The 19,702-nt window shown below is 46.3% G+C and overlaps 1 protein-coding gene across 1 annotated transcript in view; it reads left to right on the top strand.

Annotated features, from left to right (window-relative positions):
* The window catches only part of LOC126272697 (translation initiation factor IF-2-like), a 135,858-nt gene extending 120,036 nt beyond the window's left edge, over nucleotides 1–15,822 (top strand). The window contains exon 6 of the mRNA XM_049975730.1: nucleotides 15,616–15,822. Within this exon, the coding sequence (XP_049831687.1) occupies nucleotides 15,616–15,812 (197 nt within the window). The 3' untranslated portion in view covers nucleotides 15,813–15,822. The remainder of the gene's footprint in view (nucleotides 1–15,615) is intronic.
* The last annotated feature ends 3,880 nt before the right edge of the window (nucleotides 15,823–19,702 follow it).

The following is a 19,702-nucleotide window of genomic DNA, read 5'->3' as shown; positions in this document are numbered from 1 at the left end:
GGATTCGAACCTGCAACAGTACCTGTCGCGCGGTTCCAGACAGTAGCACTTACTGTATTACAATCAGAATTTGAAAGACCACTGGATAACTTTAGATCAAATAGGGTAGAAGGGACTGATAACATTCCATCAGAATTTCTAAAATCATTGGGGGAAGTTGCAACAAAACTATTATTCACGATGGTGTGTAGAATGCATGAGCCTTTCGGAAAAACACTAACTACACAACACCGAAGACAGCAAGAGCTGAAAGTGCGACAGCTATCGCACAATCAGCTTAACAGTTCATGTATCCAAGATGTCAACAAGTCTAATGTACAGAAGAATGGAAAAGACAATTGAGGATTTCTTAGATGACTATCAGTTTGACTTTAGGAAAGATAAAGGCACCAGAGAGACAGTCCTGACGTTTCAGTTGATAAAGCAGGCAAGACTAAAACAATCAAGACACGTTCATGCGATTTGTCTACTTGGAGAAAGAGTTCTACAATGTCAAATGGTGCAAGAAGCTCGAAATTCTGAGGAAAGTAAGGGTAAGCTATAGGTACATGCAAGTATTATACAAAATAGACAAGAGCCAAGAGGGAATAATAAGAGTGGACGACCAAGAACGAAGAGCTAAGATTAAAGAAGGTGTAAACAGGGATGTGCTCGTTGTCTTTCGCCTTCACTGTTCAATCCCCACATCGAATAATTAATTACGGAAATAAAAAACAGGTTCAAGAGTGGAAATAAGCTTCAAGGTGAAAAGATATCAATGAGAAGATTCGATGATGACATTGCTATACTCAGTGATAGTGAAGCATAATTATAGGAAGAGCTGAACGGAATGAACACTCCAATGATTACAGAGTAAATCGAAGAAAGACGAGTGTAATGAGAAGTAGCAGAAATGAGAACAGCGAAAAATTTAAAATCAGAATTAATGGTCACGAAGTAGATTAAGTAGCTACCTAGGTAGCAAAATAACCTGCGATGGACGGAACAAGGAGGACATCAAAAGCAAACTAGCACTGCAAAAACGGCACTCCTGGATAAGCGGAATCTACTAGTATCAAACATAGGTCTCTATCTGAGGAAGATATTTCTGAGAATGTTTGTTTGCAGCACAGCATTCTATGGTAGTGATATATGGACTGTGTGAAACCCCTAACAGAAGAGAATCGAAGCGTTTGAGATATGGTGCTACAGCCGAATGTTGAAAATTAGGTGGGCTGTTAAGGTAAGGAATGAGGATGTTCTCAGTACAATGGGCAGGAAAGGAACATATGGGAAACAATGACAAGAAGGAGGGACAGGATGGTAGGACATCTGTTAAGACGTCAGGGAATAGCTTCCATGTTACTAGAGGGAGCTGTATAGGGTAAAAACTGTAGAGGAAAACGGAGCCTGGAATACATCCAGCAAGTAACTGAGGACGAGTGAATTTTTTGTTTTAAGTGCCACTCTGAGATGAAGAGGTTGGCACATATCCCTCGACTCTATAGGCTTCCTCAATAAGAACATCTCACTTATTAATTCTAAGGTAGAATTTTTTTCTTGCATTTATCTACAATTACACTTTCATTCAGTGAACAGTTTTATGTTAGACACATGATGAAGACCGCGTACGTTATAAGTCCTTAAAGTTTCCACCTCTGCAGCGTTCACATGCGCTATCCGTTAAGTTCCTGTTCTATTAGTGAAATTATCGCAGTATGAATGTAGAATTTTAAAAAGATCTTGTTTGTCTGTCTCAGGAGAACCGTCAAATTTGCCTAATTTATCTCATACAATTTATTGTGTGTTAGCATACTCTTAACTTTGATAATAAGATGCCTTTACGTTACTCATCTTAATACAGAAGGACTTATACAAAATATGTGATTTGAATGAAGAAAGAAACTTTAAACAAATCTCGTCCTCTGCCTTTGTAATACATGCCTCAAACTTCAAACACACAGATTAGTATACCATTTATTTCCAGTTGTGCCTCCGTACTACTGAAGTTTTAAATCGCTTTACTTAAAATTATTTCTATAGTAAGTAGTGGGAATAATGAAGTATTCCCCTGAAACTCATGTCCTTGACACGCAAAATCAGCCGAGTTCGGTTCCTCACATTAGCCCTCTTTCCTGTAATTACCTTTTTACGGTGCAGTGGCAATTTCAGACAGACAGCTACTTTCTCACATTTACTGAATACACTATCACTAATACCATAAATGGGACTCGCTGAATCTAGAACGCAAGTAACGGCATCTTTCAAACCGAGACGGTGATGATAGGGTGAGCTGAAGTGTTCTGCGTTTGCCGTGTAGGCGAACAAGGCGGTTGCCGGCTGCATCACACGTCACTGTTGTGACGCATCGTGTCGATCGGATTATTACGTGGGTCTGTTGGTGTGATCTCGAACCCACGCATTCCGACCTGCACTAAACTTCTTTGATCTCTCCAGTTTCGATTAGATCTTTAGTCATAATTATTACGGCTGAAATGATTTTCGTTTCCGTATCTTCTTCGATTCCACAAGCCGCGTTCAATATTTCTGCCTCGGTAGCCGCAATTGTGAAAGCTACCCCCTGGATTCCAATCGTTTTCTCGGAATAAATGGTGACCCACTGAATGCCTCCAATCTTCCTAATTACTGCTAAACTGCCCTCCCGAATTCAAGTGGTGCGGCTGATCACTCTATGGGCAGTAATTATATCTGAGATTAACAAAATTGTTGCTGAACGAGGTGGCTGTTTATCGTTATCAAATTCAAGCTCTCACAAGAAACCTTTAACTGCTTCCGCGTCGTTCTTGCAATGACCCGCCAAAACTATTTCTCTGAGTCGAACTGGTAATTGCGACAGAAAAATTCGCATTATTTTGGAGGGACTGTAGCGATTTGTGATTCTTACGCATCATGTACTCGAAAAAGCACGCAGAACTTGAGAAGTCAGAATTTTTAAAATTCTTAACTCTTGACTCATTAAGTAACTTTTCTGTAACGTATACCTACGTTTAAAACGAGATTTAAAGAGGAAACCATTTGAAATTGTAAATTTAAGTTGCACAAGATTTATTTTTACAACTCCAAAGTGTTGTTTAAATACTTCTTGTTGATTTAATTGCACTAAATGAATCCTGCAGTATTTTACATTTTATCACACAAAATCTCTTATTTTTGTGCTCCTTTTTATATAGTACACATAAACGAACTGTTTGAGGTCTCAGTTTCACATTCTGAAAAGTTATAGTAGAACGAGTTCGAAAATTTTCTCGCGGCCTTATAGACCACACCTCGTGAGTTAAGTGCTGAGCATAATTACGCTATAGCTGCGCTGTCCTGTGTTGTCTCTGACCAGTCAGCTGACAAAGATGCGGAACAGAAATGTTTACAAGTTTGACAGTCTCCAGCTTACGCATATATTCTTGCGGCTCGTTCTCCCTCGAGATAATTGCACATAAATTCTAATTTCTGACGAACAGCTCATATAGGTGGAAGGGAATAATCAAGTTGTAGGAACCACTACATTGAGTGGATGTCGTTACCAATATTCCGGAAAATTTTAAATTTCCTAATACTGTGAAAATGTTTGTTATCAAAACCATCATTATTGTGTGAGCATATATTTTTCCTCGCACTATAAGTTGCTTCCCAGCTCTCTTGAGTCTGAAAATAGTCACAATGGCGGAAGAACTCTCCCACCTGCTACGTCTTTGCTTGCTCATCAGAATTTCTAAAATGAAAATTGTCTCGCCTATTGACATGACACGCTTTATTGATTTTCTTTCCGATATGACAAAGCTATTAATGAGTATTCTTAACTTCTTGTTTATGGTGCTGGTTAATGGACAGAGCAACGACTGAAATTCTTCCAAATCGAGAAAAGGGACTGTTTGACTATCATCATGCTGATCTCAGGTTTGTTTAGGGCCTACAATTGTTTTTTATCTCGCAGCGCCTACCTTGGCTCTGCTCTGGATGTACACTGCAAGAATGTGACGTTCTGAACTGCAAGTTTCTAAAATAAATCATCTGCGCGGAAAACTGCCTTATCTTATTTTACTGCGTTGCCTTGCTGAATTAAACTTTTGTTCTTATTCTGGAAATACAATTCACTGTCGATGCACTAGTGAAAGGCGTGACACTACAGATTCTGTCAAATCCACTTTCGCAGAATGCGTGAGGGCAAGCATCACTAAATATTTATAAATGACAAAAGGAAAGTATTCTGCAATTATACTGAATCCTTGTAATGAAATCCCAACTAGCATGAAGAGTAACTTTTTCTCAGATTATATGAAGATGGTATCTATTCTTTCGGACATGTCTGAAAGAACAGATACCATCTTCATATACACTCCTGGAAATTGAAATAAGAACACCGTGAATTCATTGTCCCAGGAAGGGGAAACTTTATTGACACATTCCTGGGGTCAGATACATCACATGATCACACTGACAGAACCACAGGCACATAGACACAGGCAACAGAGCATGCATAATGTCGGCACTAGTACAGTGTATATCCACCTTTCGCAGCAATGCAGGCTGCTATTCTCCCATTGAGACGATCGTAGAGATGCTGGATGTAGTCCTGTGGAACGACTTGCCATGCCATTTCCACCTGGCGCCTCAGTTGGACCAGCGTTCGTGCTGGACGTGCAGACCGCGTGAGACGACGCTTCATCCAGTCCCAAACATGCTCAATGGGGGACAGATCCGGAGATCTTGCTGGCCAGGGTAGTTGACTTACACCTTCTAGAGCACGTTGGGTGGCACGGGATACATGCGGACGTGCATTGTCCTGTTGGAACAGCAAGTTCCCTTGCCGGTCTAGGAATGGTAGAACGATGGGTTCGATGACGGTTTGGATGTACCGTGCACTATTCAGTGTCCCCTCGACGGTCACCAGAGGTGTACGGCCAGTATAGGAGATCGCTCCCCACACCATGATGCCGGGTGTTGGCCCTGTGTGCCTCGGTCGTATGCAGTCCTGATTGTGGCGCTCACCTGCACGGCGCCAAACACGCATACGACCATCATTGGCACCAAGGCAGAAGCGAATCTCATCGCTGAAGACGACACGTCTCCATTCGTCCCTCCATTCACACCTGTCGCGACACCACTGGAGGCGGGCTGCACGATGTTGGGGCGTGAGCGGAAGACGGCCTAACGGTGTGTGGGACCGTAGCCCAGCTTCATGGAGACGGTTGCGAATGGTCCTCGCCGATACCCCAGGAGCAACAGTGTCCCTAATTTGCTGGGAAGTGGCGCGGCGGTCCCCTACGGCACTGCGTAGGATCCTACGGTCTTGGCGTGCATCCGTGCGTCGCTGCGGTCCGGTCCCAGGTCGACGGGCACGTGCACCTTCTGCCGACCACTGGCGACAACATCGATGTACTGTGGAGACCTCACGCCCCACGTGTTGAGCAATTCGGCGGTACGTCCACCCGGCCTCCCGCATGCCCACTATACGCCCTGGCCCAAAGTCCGTCAACTGCACATACGGTTCACGTCCACGCTGTCACGGCATGCTACCAGTGTTAAAGACTGCGATGGAGCTCCGTATGCCTCGGCAAACTGGCTGACACTGACGGCGGCGGTGCACAAATGCTGCGCAGCTAGCGCCATTCGACGGCCAACACCGCGGTTCCTGGTGTGTCCTCTGTGCCGTGCGTGTGATCATTGCTTGTACAGCCCTCTCGCAGTGTCCGGAACAAGTATGGTGGGTCTGACACACTGGTGTTAATGTGTTCTTTTTCCATTTCCAGGAGTGTAGTTAAGGCTAACCGGCCATTGACCTTCTTCTTCTGAGCTGGATGCACATGCATTGCCCGAACTCCTACGGGACTCGGTCAGATCGTCTGCGCGAGTAATGAGTGTAATGGGCAGGGGCACTACGAATGTAGTGTGTGGACAGTAAGTTGGGAATGTGGGTCTCACGGGGAGCGTGCGAGGGATAAGTCCCTGCAGTCGCACTATCCTGTGTGCCCTCCGTGGCTGAGATAAATGCCGGCACGGTAGCTCAGCGTGTTCGGTCGGAGCATGTAGCTACCCTCTATTATAAAGAACTGAGTGAACGGATCAACGAACAACCTGAACGGGTGTCATTGGACTTCTCCACGAACAAATTCAACGAACAATATAGGACAAAATGAGATAAAAAAAGATGGATAGAGTGTCTACCATGTAAGCAGGAGATCCCGGGGTCGAGTCCTGGTCGGGAACCCGTTTTCAACTGTCGCTGTTGATGTATATCAACGCCTGTAGACAGCGTAGGGTCTTGATTTAATTATCATTTCATTTTTTCTCAGCTGTCATATCATCACAAAATTACTTTCACACACAATATTTAAATTCGTAAAATTACTCTTCGCCCTTTTAAATGATACCCATTCAACTAACAATGGTGGGAGGAAACTAAATCGTATACAGAAAAGATGACTGATAATTCATCCTGGATACCAACATCTAGATATCGTTAGACATAATGAATCTTTAGATTGTAATAATTACTTGACCAGAGCTTGCAGCAAAATAAATTCAATAACAAATATCTTTTCCAAACTATTGTGTCTATAAAATCATGACAGATCATCTTTTATCCATAATGCTCAATTACAGATCATGGAGCATCAGGAAAAAAATCATTCTCTATGTTGCACGTCCGTCATACAAGCCCGTCTCTGTGCCATAACACGACACTCTTTGGCCGACAACTGCTTCCGACTCGCTCGCTCGAGCTAGTTCAACTAAATAGCGTTACAGCCTCTACTAGCCAAAGAAAACGTATCAATCATGTGGTGTGACATGCGAAGATACACACAGTGGTAAACATTCCAAATAAACTGTCAAATATACGAAACCACGTGTCATTTCTCATGGCATTTAGACGTTTTATAAGCATTTCTCCTAATATTACACTGATGAGCCAGAATGTTATGACCGCCTGCTTAATATCTCGTCATCCATCTTTTGAATGAAATACATCAGCAGTTGTTCGTATCAGAGATCCGACAGTTTATTAATGGGTTTGTTAGAGGTATGCGGCATTAGATATCAACGCACAGGTCATGTAATTCGTGTAAATAACGGGCGGCTGATTTGCATACGCGCTGATGTCACCCGATAGCGACCCAGATGCTTCCCATAGGATTTACACCAGGCGAATTTTGACGCCGAGACATCAACGTGACTTCGCTATAATGCCCCTCAAACCACTGAGCATGGATCTGGCTCCTAGTCACGGACGACTGTATTGCTGAAAGGTGACATTGGCGTCGCGGAAACCCAGCACAAAGAGATGTAGGTGGTTCGCAGCTGTCAGCGTGTCTTTGATTACTACCACAGGTCCCCTGCGAGTGCAGGAGAATGTTCCCCATAACGATAACGTAATACTGCCCCACCAGCCTGCGTCCGTGGCGCGCTGCACGGTTCGAGCCGCCGTTCATCTCGATGATGGCGCTTGTGGGGACGACAAAACCGACACGTTTCGATTGATCGACAGTCGGTCCGACTGTAACGTATTGACGATGTCGTTGGGTCAACATCTGTACACACAGGGATGGTCGGCTGTGGAGCTTCATTATCAACAATGTACGATGAACGGTGTACTCTGAAACACTTGTGCGTGCACCAGCACACTGCTTTTTCGGCAGACATGACGCATGTCATAATCTATCCTACTTTACAGAGCAGACAATCTTCCGAACCCCACATTCTGTGAAGAGCCGTGGAAGTCCAACTGTTTAGCGCCTAGTGGTAGTTTCGCTGTCCTTGTAGCTACCTTTTCCAGTAGATGCTCACAGCATGTGAACATCCGACCAGCCTCGCCGTTTTCGAGATACTCGTTCACAGGCTCTGCATAATAATAATTTGCCTTTTGTCAGAGCCACTTGTCTCAATGGATTTCCCGTTGCTACCGAGTCACGTGCCTAAACGCCACAAGGCGGCATCGAGCTTCGCGGTGGGGTGCGTCCACAATGTTTTGGCTCCTCAGCGTACATCTTTCACGTGACGTAAGCGGTGGTCCTCTGCTGTGCGCCCCGCTCCGTCGCCGCGCTGTGTACATGGTACTGTGTATGGGGACGCCGAGGTGGCTGCACAACCATGTGCGCTTCTCAGCTCTAATGACGCTCCCTTGGCCACTAGAAAAATTATTAAGTATTCCTGATAAGAGGAAAAAGACAAACAGGCAGCCTCGAGACCTTCCGCGTAAAAATTTATTGTAACTTTGGCGTTACTTTTGAATATAAAAATTAAAACTGACTTTTTCATCAAACAGAAAATATTTAGTGCTGTGGATCTTAATTACTGTCTTCTTGGCTGAGAAAGAGTAAATTATTAATTTTTGCAGCAAGGAGCGGCGTCTCCGGAGTGCAATGGAGCGCACCCAAGGTTAAAGTTCTTGTTAGCAGCCGGCGTAAGAAACAGCTTTTTAAGATCTGCGTCATAATGTAGCTCTTAAAAATTCTTGACGTTGTTATTGAAGAGCAACTACTGTGACGGTAGGGCAAGCTCGACAAATACTCGCTTTTCACAAAAGATAATGTGTTTATTTCAAAAGACAGTGTTATTAAACAGGGATCGCACAGTACTACCTAGCATTCAAAATCCAAAGTCTTCTGCTTGCTTGCACTTTGTGTCGTTATTACTAGGAGAGGAAAGATGAGTATAATATTCACTTCAGAAATGAGAAAAATTTTACCTGTAGAGATAACAATACCTATTTCATGAAAACGTTCTTCTCGGTGCTCAACTATTACAGTATATATTCAACTTCTCACAAGGGCGTATACTGACAAAAATTAATATTTGCTGATATCTCACAGCAATGGCGGCTGTCGTTTCTTTTTTAACAATAGGGGTACACCTCCTTTGAAAATACGCCCTTCGGTGTTCCAGTACAGTATCAGGGGAAAAAATCATTGCAAAGTCACGGAATACAGAAGTTTCTTAAAAATCATGGAACACTAACATGCCAAGGATGTCATTTACAATGCTGCGCTCTCGCAGGCGTAAGCGATAATTCAGGTTATTTATAAATGAGAGTGTTCTATTAATTTTGTTTCGCATAGTACATTTTCTTTTAAATTAGTGGCCATCGCTCATGTCCCCCATAATTAAGTTAGAAGAGAAAGCGGCACTGTTCTTATTAGTTAGTACCCATCGCTCATGTCCCCCATTATTAAGTTAGAAGAGAAAGCGGCACTGCTGTTCAAGATACTCTCACCGTAGCAGCCACTGCCCAGTCGCGGGTGTGCCTTGAGTCGGCCTCTGAGAAACGGCGAAGTACCGCAAGATTGACAGCACAAACGCAGAAAGACAAACCGTGAGTGAGAAAGCCAAAAAGTCGTGGCACAATATCCACAAGTTCATCAAGGCGCTGTTGGTCTCGATTGTCCCATTCCTCGGCGACGATTCGGCGTAGATCCCTCAGAGTGGCTAGTGGGTCACGTCGTCCGTAAGCAGCCCTTTTCAGTCCACCCCAGGCATGTTCGATAGGCTTCATATATGGTGGACATGCTGGTCACTTTAGTCCAGCGATGACGTTATCCTGAAGGAAGTCATTCACAAGATGTCCACGATGGGTAAGCGAATTGTCCATGAAGACGACTGCCTCGCCAATATCCTGCCGATAAGGTTGCACTATCGGTCGGAGGATGGCATTCACGTATCGTACAGCCTTTACGGCGCCTTCCATGACCACCAGCGGCGGACGTCGGCCACACGTAATGCCACCCCAAAACAGCAGGGAGCCTCCACCTTGCTGCACTCGCTGTTCGGCGTGTCTAAGACGTTCAGCCTGACCGGGTTGCCTCCAAACACGTCTCCGACGATTGTCAGCTTGAAGGCACATGCGACCCTCATCGGTGAAGAGAACGTGATATCAATCCTGAGCGGTCCATTCGACATGTTGCTGGGCCCATCTGCACCGCGCTGCCTGGTGTCGTGGTTGCATCGATGGACGTCGGGAGTGAAGTTGTGCATGATGCAGCCATTGCGCACAGATTGAGTCGCTACACGACGTCCTGTGGTTGCACGAAAAGCATTGTTCAACATGGTAGCGTTGCTATCAGGGTGCCTCCGAGCCATAATGCATAGGTAGCGGCAATCCACTGCATTAGTAGCATTTGGGCGACCTAAGCGAGGCATATCATCTACAGTTCCTGTCTCTCTGTATCTACTTTATGTCCTAACAACATCGCTTTGGTTCACTCGGAGACGCCTAGACACGTCCCTTGTTGAGAGCTCTTCTTGGCACAATGTAACAATGCAGTCGCTATCGAACCGCAGTTTTGACCGTCTAGGCATGGTTGAACTGCAGACAACACGAGCCGTGTACCTCCTTCCTGGTGGAATGATTGGAACTGACTGGCTGTCGGATCCCCTCCGTCTAATAGGCGCTGCTCTTGCGTGGTTGTATACATCTTTGGGCGGATTTACTGACATCTCTGGAAAAGGGACTGTGTCTGTGATACAATATCCACAGTCAACGTCTATCTTCAGGATGTGTATATAATAACGCGATACCTCAAAACAATGTAAATTTTACGAATAAAAATAATCCTTTTTTATAAACGAAAAATTTTTAGCTCTGCTGTTATGGCTAACTGATATTTCTGTCTTGTACTTGGTTATCGCAAAGTAATAAGAAAGACTGTTATAACCGAGACCAAATAAACACCGGAAAATACAGAACTGAAGTAGAGGTATCGGTTTTAACCGGTCGCTTTTTCCTATCCCTACCAACCAGCAGCTCACGCGACCGCCATGTCGCCCGCGACGCGAACCCGGACAACTCTGTTGGCCCATGCTGGGACTCCTGTCTCCGTCTCGAGGTCCGAGATCTGCGAGTATACTCGACTTGTAGTGATCTTTATGCGACAATCATTCTGAAAGTAATGAAAGTCTTCCTCGACATATTTTTATTCATCATCATAAAAAAAATTATTTTTCAGCATATTTTGAGATCTTAGCTACTTTTCTACTGATCTACCGTCCAAATTAAAGCATCTGTGGGAGCAGCCCTCTTACTTTCCCATGCATTCCGCGTCCTGAGTGGCCGCCAGGCTGTTGAACCATTCACTAACTTCCTCTTACAAATCGCTTTCCGCAGTGGTTTCCGTCTAAAGAGCGCCTTCAGTTTCTGAAATATGACGGTAATCATTCTGAACGAAATACAGGAGTAAGGTGGACTTTCCAAAGCTTCCCATTTTAACTGCCGAGAAAATGCCCTGTCAGTGCAACGGAACGGAACGTGGACGAACTTAACAGTGAAACAGCGCAGTACCTCTGGACAACAATCCACGCCTTTTGTCATGAAGGACGCAGCGCGCTTGCGGTCTCTCCTGGTGACGTACAGCCGTTTCGTGCGGCGATCTGTCCAGCTCACTGTGGCCGTGGCCTTTAGGGTTCAGAATTTAATCTTATTTTATTTAGTGACGATCGTGAAAGATGTCATTCTATTGACTGATGCTCTGTTTCTGGCCTTTTATGTGGAAACCGAGTGTAAACAGCATGAGCTGAAAAACTTTACCCCATCATTTCGTACCGAGTAAGGAAAATTAGTGGAGCTCTAGTTCATTGTACTTTGTGTTCGTCCATCGAACTTTAAGAAATCCACCTCGCACACGCTTTTCTATAACCCAATTCACTACTAACAATTTCTTAAAGAACTGATCTTGAAATTTCGGGAGAGCACAAGCTGCGTCCATCGATAGTGAAGCGGAGGCTATCCCCCTAAATTTTTCCGTCAGAACTTGATTTGAGTCCATCAGTCGCAACTGGCGGTCGGCTATACCGTTATTCCTGATAAATATTCGTTTGTCCGCCATAACACGTAATGCACCATTTCAGTATTGAAGCTTCGTGCATTACATTTACGCAATTAGAAACAGCACAAAGGAACAGTGAACGACCGCTCATGCTCGCTGTTAAGAGTCGTACTGGTGACAACGAGTGAAAGCTCCGTCAAACGTATTTGGGGTGGGAGGAGAATTCTGAGGACTTTCAGACCAGAACCTTCTTAAATTTTAGAATTATTCTTCCATTTAAATTTTCAGTTGATAGGTTTAAGTTAGATTAAAAATGTTTCCTTTACATTATTTGCTATAAAACATCGTGTCGCACATTGAGCGCGTTGCTAAAGAGATGATAATGGCGATGCGACGACGACGACGAGGATGATGGTGAAATATCTGACAGCGTAGAGGTCAGCTCCCAACAGATGCTGCGTCGGCAGGATGGAAGGATCGCTGAAGCAGGGGGGGAAACACAGGAGGCTACGTCTGGAATGATGTCGGGAAGCGAGAGCAGAAAGATGGATGTGGGATGGAGGCTTGATACAAGTATACACTGCGGTAACAAGATTCGTGGCGTACCTCACAACACAACGTCAGACCTCCCTTTCACCAGTGTAGTGCAGCAGCTTGGCGTGGCGTCGACTCAACCAGTCGCTGGAAGTTCCCTGCAGAACTACTGAGGCGTGCCGCCTCTATAGCCGTCCACAATACTTGCAAGTGCCCTATGCTGTGCACGAACAGACCTCTCCCCTATGTCAAATGTTCGATGGGATATATGAAGGGAGATCGCTATGGCCAAATCATTCGCTGGAAATGTCCAGAATGCTCTTCAAACCAGCTGCGAACAATTGCGACCCAGTGACACAGAGCACTGTCATCCACAAAAATTCCATCGTCATTTGGAAAATTAAAGTCCTTGTATGGCTGCGAATAGTTTCCAACCTCCAGTCCATTCCATATAAACACGGCCTACGCCATTATGGAGTCGCCACCAGGTTGTATAGTGCCTGATTGGTATCTTGCGTCCATAGCTTCGTAGGATGTATACCACATTGGAACCCTACCATGAGCTCTTACCAACTGAAATGAGGATTCATCTGACCAGGCGGCCGTTTTCCAGTCGTCTATGGCTCAATCAGTGTGGCCACTAGACCAGCAGGGAGGCTGCAGGCGGCGTCGTGCTTTTAGAAGATACACTCCCGTCTGCTGACATTGCCCATTAACGCCAAATTTCGCCATACTGTCGCAACGGTTGCGATTGTTTATGCAGTTCTTTCGTGCAGTGTTGCTTGTCTGTTGGCAATGATTGCAACTCTACGCAAACGCCGTTACTTTCGGTTGTTAAGTGGAGGTCGTCAGCCACAGCATTTTCCGTGGTGACAAGCACTACCCTAAATGTGGTATTCTCGGCACATTCTTGGCACTCTGCAATGTCCAATGCGTCCTGCTCAAACTACCATTCCGCATTCTAAATCTTTTAATTCTCGTCATGTGGCCGTAATCACGTCGGAAATTTATTCACATTAAGCCCGAGTACAAATAAAAGCTCCGCCAGTGCACTGCACTTTTATACGCCATGTACGAGATACTCCAGCCATCTGTATGAGCGGATTTCGCTACCCCACGAATTTTGTAATCTAAGTGGTAGGATGGCTAATATTTTCCGGGTCAGGAATAGGGGATTTGTTGAAGTTCCCTCGAGATAGGAAATGGTGTTTGAGGTGGAGCGACGGTGCGACGAGTTGGAGCAGGGCCAACACAGAGGATGCGTAAGGTTAAGGTAGACGAGACTGCGGGATGCGATTGCAGTCTTTCTCGTCGTATTCCACTGATGAATAATTCTCGGGTTACCAGCCGAGTGGTGGAGTCGTCTTGTCGCAACGTTTCGATGAGTTTCGTACCCATCGTCACCTGGCGACGTGTTCTGTATATCTATACAGCTGCTTGGACAGCCACCGGGTCTCGACGCTGAGCCGCGCGGCGGGCCCCCACCACCACCGACGCGGTACCCCCTTCCGCAGGAACGTGATTGGCCGGCCTACAGAAGTGGACGACGGCCAAACAGCTACATAGATATGAAGAACACAGCGTCCCGACACTTCGCCAGAAGATGATGGGTACGAAACTCATCCAAACGTTGCGACAAGACGACGCCACCAGTCGGCCGATAACCCGAGAAGAATCCATCACGACGGATGAAATGGTTCAAATGGCTCTGAGCACTATTGGACTTAACTTCTAAGGTCATCTTAGAACTACTTAAACCTAACTAACCTAAGGACATCACACACATCCATGCCCGAGGCAGGATTCGAACCTGCGACCGTAGCGATCACGAGGTTCCAGACAGAAGCGCCTAGAATCTCTCGGCGACTCCGGTCAGCATTAGGACGGATCCTCAAAATAACAGACTAGTATCCTTAACATCGGTTTGTTCCAGGATTCTCGAACATATTCTCACTTCGAATATAATGAATTTCCTTGGAGACAGAGAAGCTGCTGTCCGTACATCAGCACGGCTTCAGAAAGCATCGCTGCTGCGAAACGCAACTCGCCCTCTTTTCACATGATATCTTGCGAACCATGGATGAAGGGTAATAGACGGATGCCATACTCCTTGACTTCCAGAAAGTGTTTGACTCGGTGGCCCACCGCAGACTTCTAACTAAGGTACGAGCATATGGAATTGGTTCCCAAATATGTGAGTGGCTCGAAGACTTCTTAAGTAATAGAACCCAGTACGTTGTGGTGAGTGTTCATCGGAGGTGAGGGTATCATTTGGAGTGCCCCAGGGAAGTGTGGTAGGTCCACTGTTGTTTTCTATCTACATAAATAATCTTTTGGATAGGGTGGATAACAATGTGCGGCTGATGATGCTGTGGTGTACGGGAAGCTGTCGTCGTTGAGTGACTGTACGTGGATAAAAGATGACTTGGACAGGATTTGTGATTGGTGTAAAGAATGGCAGCTAACTCTAAATATAGATAGATGTAAATTAATGCAGATGAATAGGAAAAAGAATCCCGCAATGTTTGAATACTCCATTAGTAGTGCAGCGCTTGACACAGTGACGTCGATTAAATATTCGGGCGTAACATTGCGGAGTGATATGAAGTGGGGCAAGCATGTAGTGGCAGTTGTGGGGAAGGCGGATAGTCGTCTTCGGTTCATTGGTAGAATTTTTGAATATGTGGTTCATCCGTAAAGGAGACCGCCTATAAAACAGTAATACGACCTATTCTTGAGTACTGCTCGAGCGTTTGGGATCCCTATCAGGTCGGACTGAGGGAGGAAATAGAAGCAATTCAGAGGCGGGCTGCTAGATTTGCTACTGGTAGGTTTGATCACCACGCGAGCGTTACGGAAGTGCTTCAGAAACTCGGGTGGGAGTGTCTGGAGGAAAGGAGGCGTTGTTTTCGTGAATCGCTACTGTGGAAATTTAGAGAACCAGCATTTGAGGCTGACTGCAGTACAATTTTACTACCGCCAACTTACATTTCGCGGAAAGACCACAAAGATAAGATAAGAGACATATAGGCAGTCATTTTTCCCTCGTTGTATTTGGAACAGGGAGAGGATGCTAGTTGTGGTACGAGGTACCCTCCGCCACGCACCGTATTGTGGATTGCGGAGTATGTATGTAGATGTAGACTGCGGGCAATTTTCGAAGACGCCGGATGAATGTGCTCAGAAGTGGCAATCTCATCAACTGGTTGAGGATACCTGTAGTAAGCACGAGACGCATTTGGAAGACTAGGCAGGTTGGACTGTTTCGCACAGTAAGCTGGCGCTTCGTTTCCTGCCCAGCTAACCCGCCACGGCGGCGCTGTTGTTCCAGGGGACGTACGCGGTGCTGGGGCTGGACCTGGACGAGCCGGTGCACGCGGCGGCCGGCGACTCTGCGCCGCTGGGGCTGTACCGCACGCGCCTCGCCCTGGAGGCGGGGCGGGGGGCGGCGCTCTGCTCCGCCGCAGAGCTCGAGTTCGCCTCGCCGGACGAGTAGCCGGCGCGCCCGCCCCAGCTGAACGCCAATAAAGCACCCTGAATGCGCACCCGTGTCTCTCTCTTTTTAATCACTCACCTGCTCCTTCCGTCGCATACGTTTGCACTGATCACCCAGAACTGATATGTCTGCGTAGGCAGAAGAAACTACGATCAGAGTTCGAAACAATTTATTGGACTGTTCGATTAACCAAAACAAATTCTCCAACACAAAACAGTCATCCGTCTTCGAATTACAACTACATACAAGAATAAGATAGAAAACAACAAATAATTTCCTACTAGCCTCCGCCAGAGACTTCTTCGATATACCAAGCCTAATACAGAGATCAGCGAGAAGATCCAAGCGGGGCTGCCGGGGCGGCAGCTATTCAAGTCTGCTGGCGGTCGATGGAGTGCCGATGTGCGGTTTCTTTTTTTCTTCATTGTGATTTCATTCCCCCGCCCCATATGGACAGGGGAGGACTGTCAGCGGCGCAATCCGCCGTTCTTCAGCCGAGTGACACGACAACTAAAACAAGAATAAAATGATACATAAGGAGATAAAAAAGGGGAACATAAAACAGAGTAAGGGGAGAAAATGGAGGTAAAAATACACTGACATATAGACGCTCATGGCGGACAGTTAAAAAAGTCACCAGAAAGTTAAAAAAACACAGTTGGCGATTCTTAGAACACAGAGAAGACACTGAATGCGCATGCACAGGTTAAAAGTTGGCCACAGTATCAAAAACACTCCAAAACAACGCACTTAAAACTCACTTGGAGCACACACGACGATGAATAAAACTAACAGGTGGGACCTGCTGAGGGAAAGGTCAGAGAGGATGGAAAAGGAGGAGAGAGCATGGGGCAGCTGGGGAAGTGGTGGGATGAAGAGTGGAGGGGCAACCGTGGGTTCACGAAGAGGCAGGAGACACGTGGGGCAGGAGAGGAAGGGGGAGGACAGGGCAAGAGGGAGCGCAGATACACTGAAAGGAGGCATGAGAGATGGAGGGGAGTAGCAGGGGGAAGCCGCTCAGGAGGTGGGAGGGGGAGCAGAGGGAGCCCTGAGGAGGAGACAGGAAGAGGGGTTAGATTTGGTAGGAAGGATAGATGTCAGCGCGAAGCTCATCATCCGGGGGGGGGGGGGGGGGGTAGACGGTGGAAGTTGTGTTGGGAAAGGAGGTGGAGAGTGTGGAGATAGAGAGAGGGAGGGACACAACGGTAAAGACGCGGCAACTGGTTGGGGGTGGAGAGGAAGGGAGACACCAGAGGGTGAGGGGGGATCAAGGCAGCGGACAATATAGAGTGCGCAGATGTGTTCAAGGAAATGGAGATGGTGAGGGAAGGGGATGAGGACGTAGAGGATGCGCGTCGGGGACGGAAGGCGGATGCGGAAGGCGAGGCGGAGTGCATGGCGTTCGAGGATTTGGAAGGCTTTATAGAACCGGGGAGAGGCGGAAATCCAAGGGACGCTGGCATAACAAAGGATGGGGCGGATCATGGATTTGTAGGTGTGAAGGATGGTGGAAGGATGCAGACCCCACGTCCGGCCGGACAGGAGCTTCAGGAGGCGGAGGCCGTTGTGAGCTTTGGATGGTAAGCAGATGGGGAGTCCAGGTGAGGTGGCGGTCCGATGTGCGGCCGATCGCCGGCCTTTATAGCGCTTCGGCGGATGAGTACCTCGGAACTATTTTCCATCACGTGGTTTGACGTGTGAAAATAGTTCCGGGATCTGCAGCGACCTCTTCCTTATGTTTATGTGGCCGGTAGTGGCCCCTGATGGCCGCTGGTGTCTTTGCTGTGGTGTTGTTGTTGTGGTTGTTGCTATGGCCGTTCAACAATATTGCCTTTCGTTTGTGTAGTGCTTCGGTGTGCCTGCGACGCGGGCAACCCGCGGCTGCAGGCTGTCAGTTTGGTTGCTCATACTCTAGGCGCCGTGATGTCTGGTGGAGAAGGCCACAGCAAGAACATTACGACTACCTACCTAATAGACGGTACCTCCACCTTTGGCACAGATAACAACGGCGACTCGTCGTGGCACGGAAGCAGTGGGGCTTTGCTAGATCGCTGGAAGGAGTTTGCACCACACCTACAAACCAAAGTCACCTAATTCCTGTAAATTCCAGGAATGGTATTCAAGAGCTCTAAGGCCACGTTCACTCACATCTCTGAGGCGTCCGATCGGGTTCAGATCTGGCGCGTTGGGGGCCAGCACACGAATTGGAACACGCCACTGTGTTGTGCGAACCACTCCATCATACTACTGGCCCAGTGGCATGGTGCATTGCCTTACTCAAAAATGCCTCTGCCGTCTGGACACATAATCATGATGAAGGGATTACGTGGTCTGCAAACAGTTAATTTAACTTCTTGGCTGTCAAGGTGTCTTTCACGATCTCCACTGGACCTCAGGATGCCAATGTGAATGTTCCCCACAGCATAAGGGAGCCGTCGCCAGCTTGTCTCCGCCGTGCAGTACACGTGTCGAGGAGCTGTTACCCTGGAAGACGATGGATTCGCGCCCGCTCATCAGCATGATGAGAATGTATCGTGATTCGTGAGGCCGTGCAACGCTTTGCCACTGGGCCACCGTCCAGTGTCAACGGTCACGTGCTCGTTCCAGTCGTAGCTACCGATGTTTTGGCGTGTCTGCCCACCGCCACAGTCCGCCGCCTGTCCTGTTTTACCAGTCTGCTCAGTTCACAACGTCGGGCATCTGTAACGAGGAGTGGCTGCCGAAACCTACGTTTGGACGTGGTTTCACCTCGGTTTGGCCACGTGTTGAACACACTCACCACAGCATTCCTCCAATATCCGACAAGCTGCGCAGTTCCGCAAATGCTCATGCCGAGCCGCCAGGCTGTCACAATTTGCTCTCGGTCAAACACTGTCAAGCCCATTCTAAACACGGAAAGCACTCTCACTGATATTATATGTACCGTGTCTGTGACGCTGCTATCGTCTGGTTAGATTTATATCGATAGTAGGTCGATGATCATAATGTTCCAACTCATACATAGCGTTTATAGCTTTATACAGTATTGACTGCACTACATGCTTTAAAAATCTGAACCTGGCAGAGGTAATATATCTGAAGGTAAAGATTACTTACAACTCGTACACAAACCAAACTGCAGTTACAGTAGTCAAAGGACATCAAACAGAATCAATAGCCGAGAGGAGGGCGAGATGGGGTTGTAGCCTAGCTCCAAAGTTCTTCAATCTATATAGTGAGCTAGCAGCAAAAAAACTGAACCATAAATTCACTTTCAAAGCCTTTTTTTTAAAAAAAAAAAACATGCTTTATTTACTAGCGATTCATCAAGAACATTAACACATTTAATCATACTAAATTTCTTTCAACAAAAGGAAATTTTATTCCCAAAGGCCTTTTTTTTAAAATTATGTTCTGAAAGCACCCTCTAAATATCAAGTTATAATTTATTCAGAGGCACAAACAACAAACATTGACTGAATGAGTCTTCGGGCAGAGAACCTTGCTGCTAGCTTTTGACACGGCTGTAGTCAAGACCGCGCACAGCAACCTCTGAAAGAGTACACTGGTGCAAATCTGCAACACACCAGATTACTTTAAACTAAAAATTTTAACAAATCACACAAGCACATAAACTATGCACCCCGTAGGACGGATGAAAATGGTACGAAACACTAACATAAAAAGATTAACTTGCCACCGAAGGTGCAACTAGATCTTAAAAAAAAGTCTTATGGTGGGAGGGTGGCAACTTTATTTACTAAAATGAACATTTAAATAGAAAACCCATGAAATACGGTCTTACATAAAATATACAAGGTTGGCCAAACATGCTCTACATTAACCCTATACCGCCTCTCAATATGATAGGGAATATATAAACATATTTCAGGAATACAGCCGTTACACTTCAAGCAATAAATTCGTTAACACCAGACCGACA

The sequence above is a fragment of the Schistocerca gregaria genome, chromosome 5 (assembly GCF_023897955.1).
Source record: "Schistocerca gregaria isolate iqSchGreg1 chromosome 5, iqSchGreg1.2, whole genome shotgun sequence".
In the NCBI taxonomy this organism is placed as follows: domain Eukaryota; kingdom Metazoa; phylum Arthropoda; class Insecta; order Orthoptera; family Acrididae; genus Schistocerca; species Schistocerca gregaria.
This window is presented reverse-complemented; position numbering and strand designations above follow the sequence as displayed.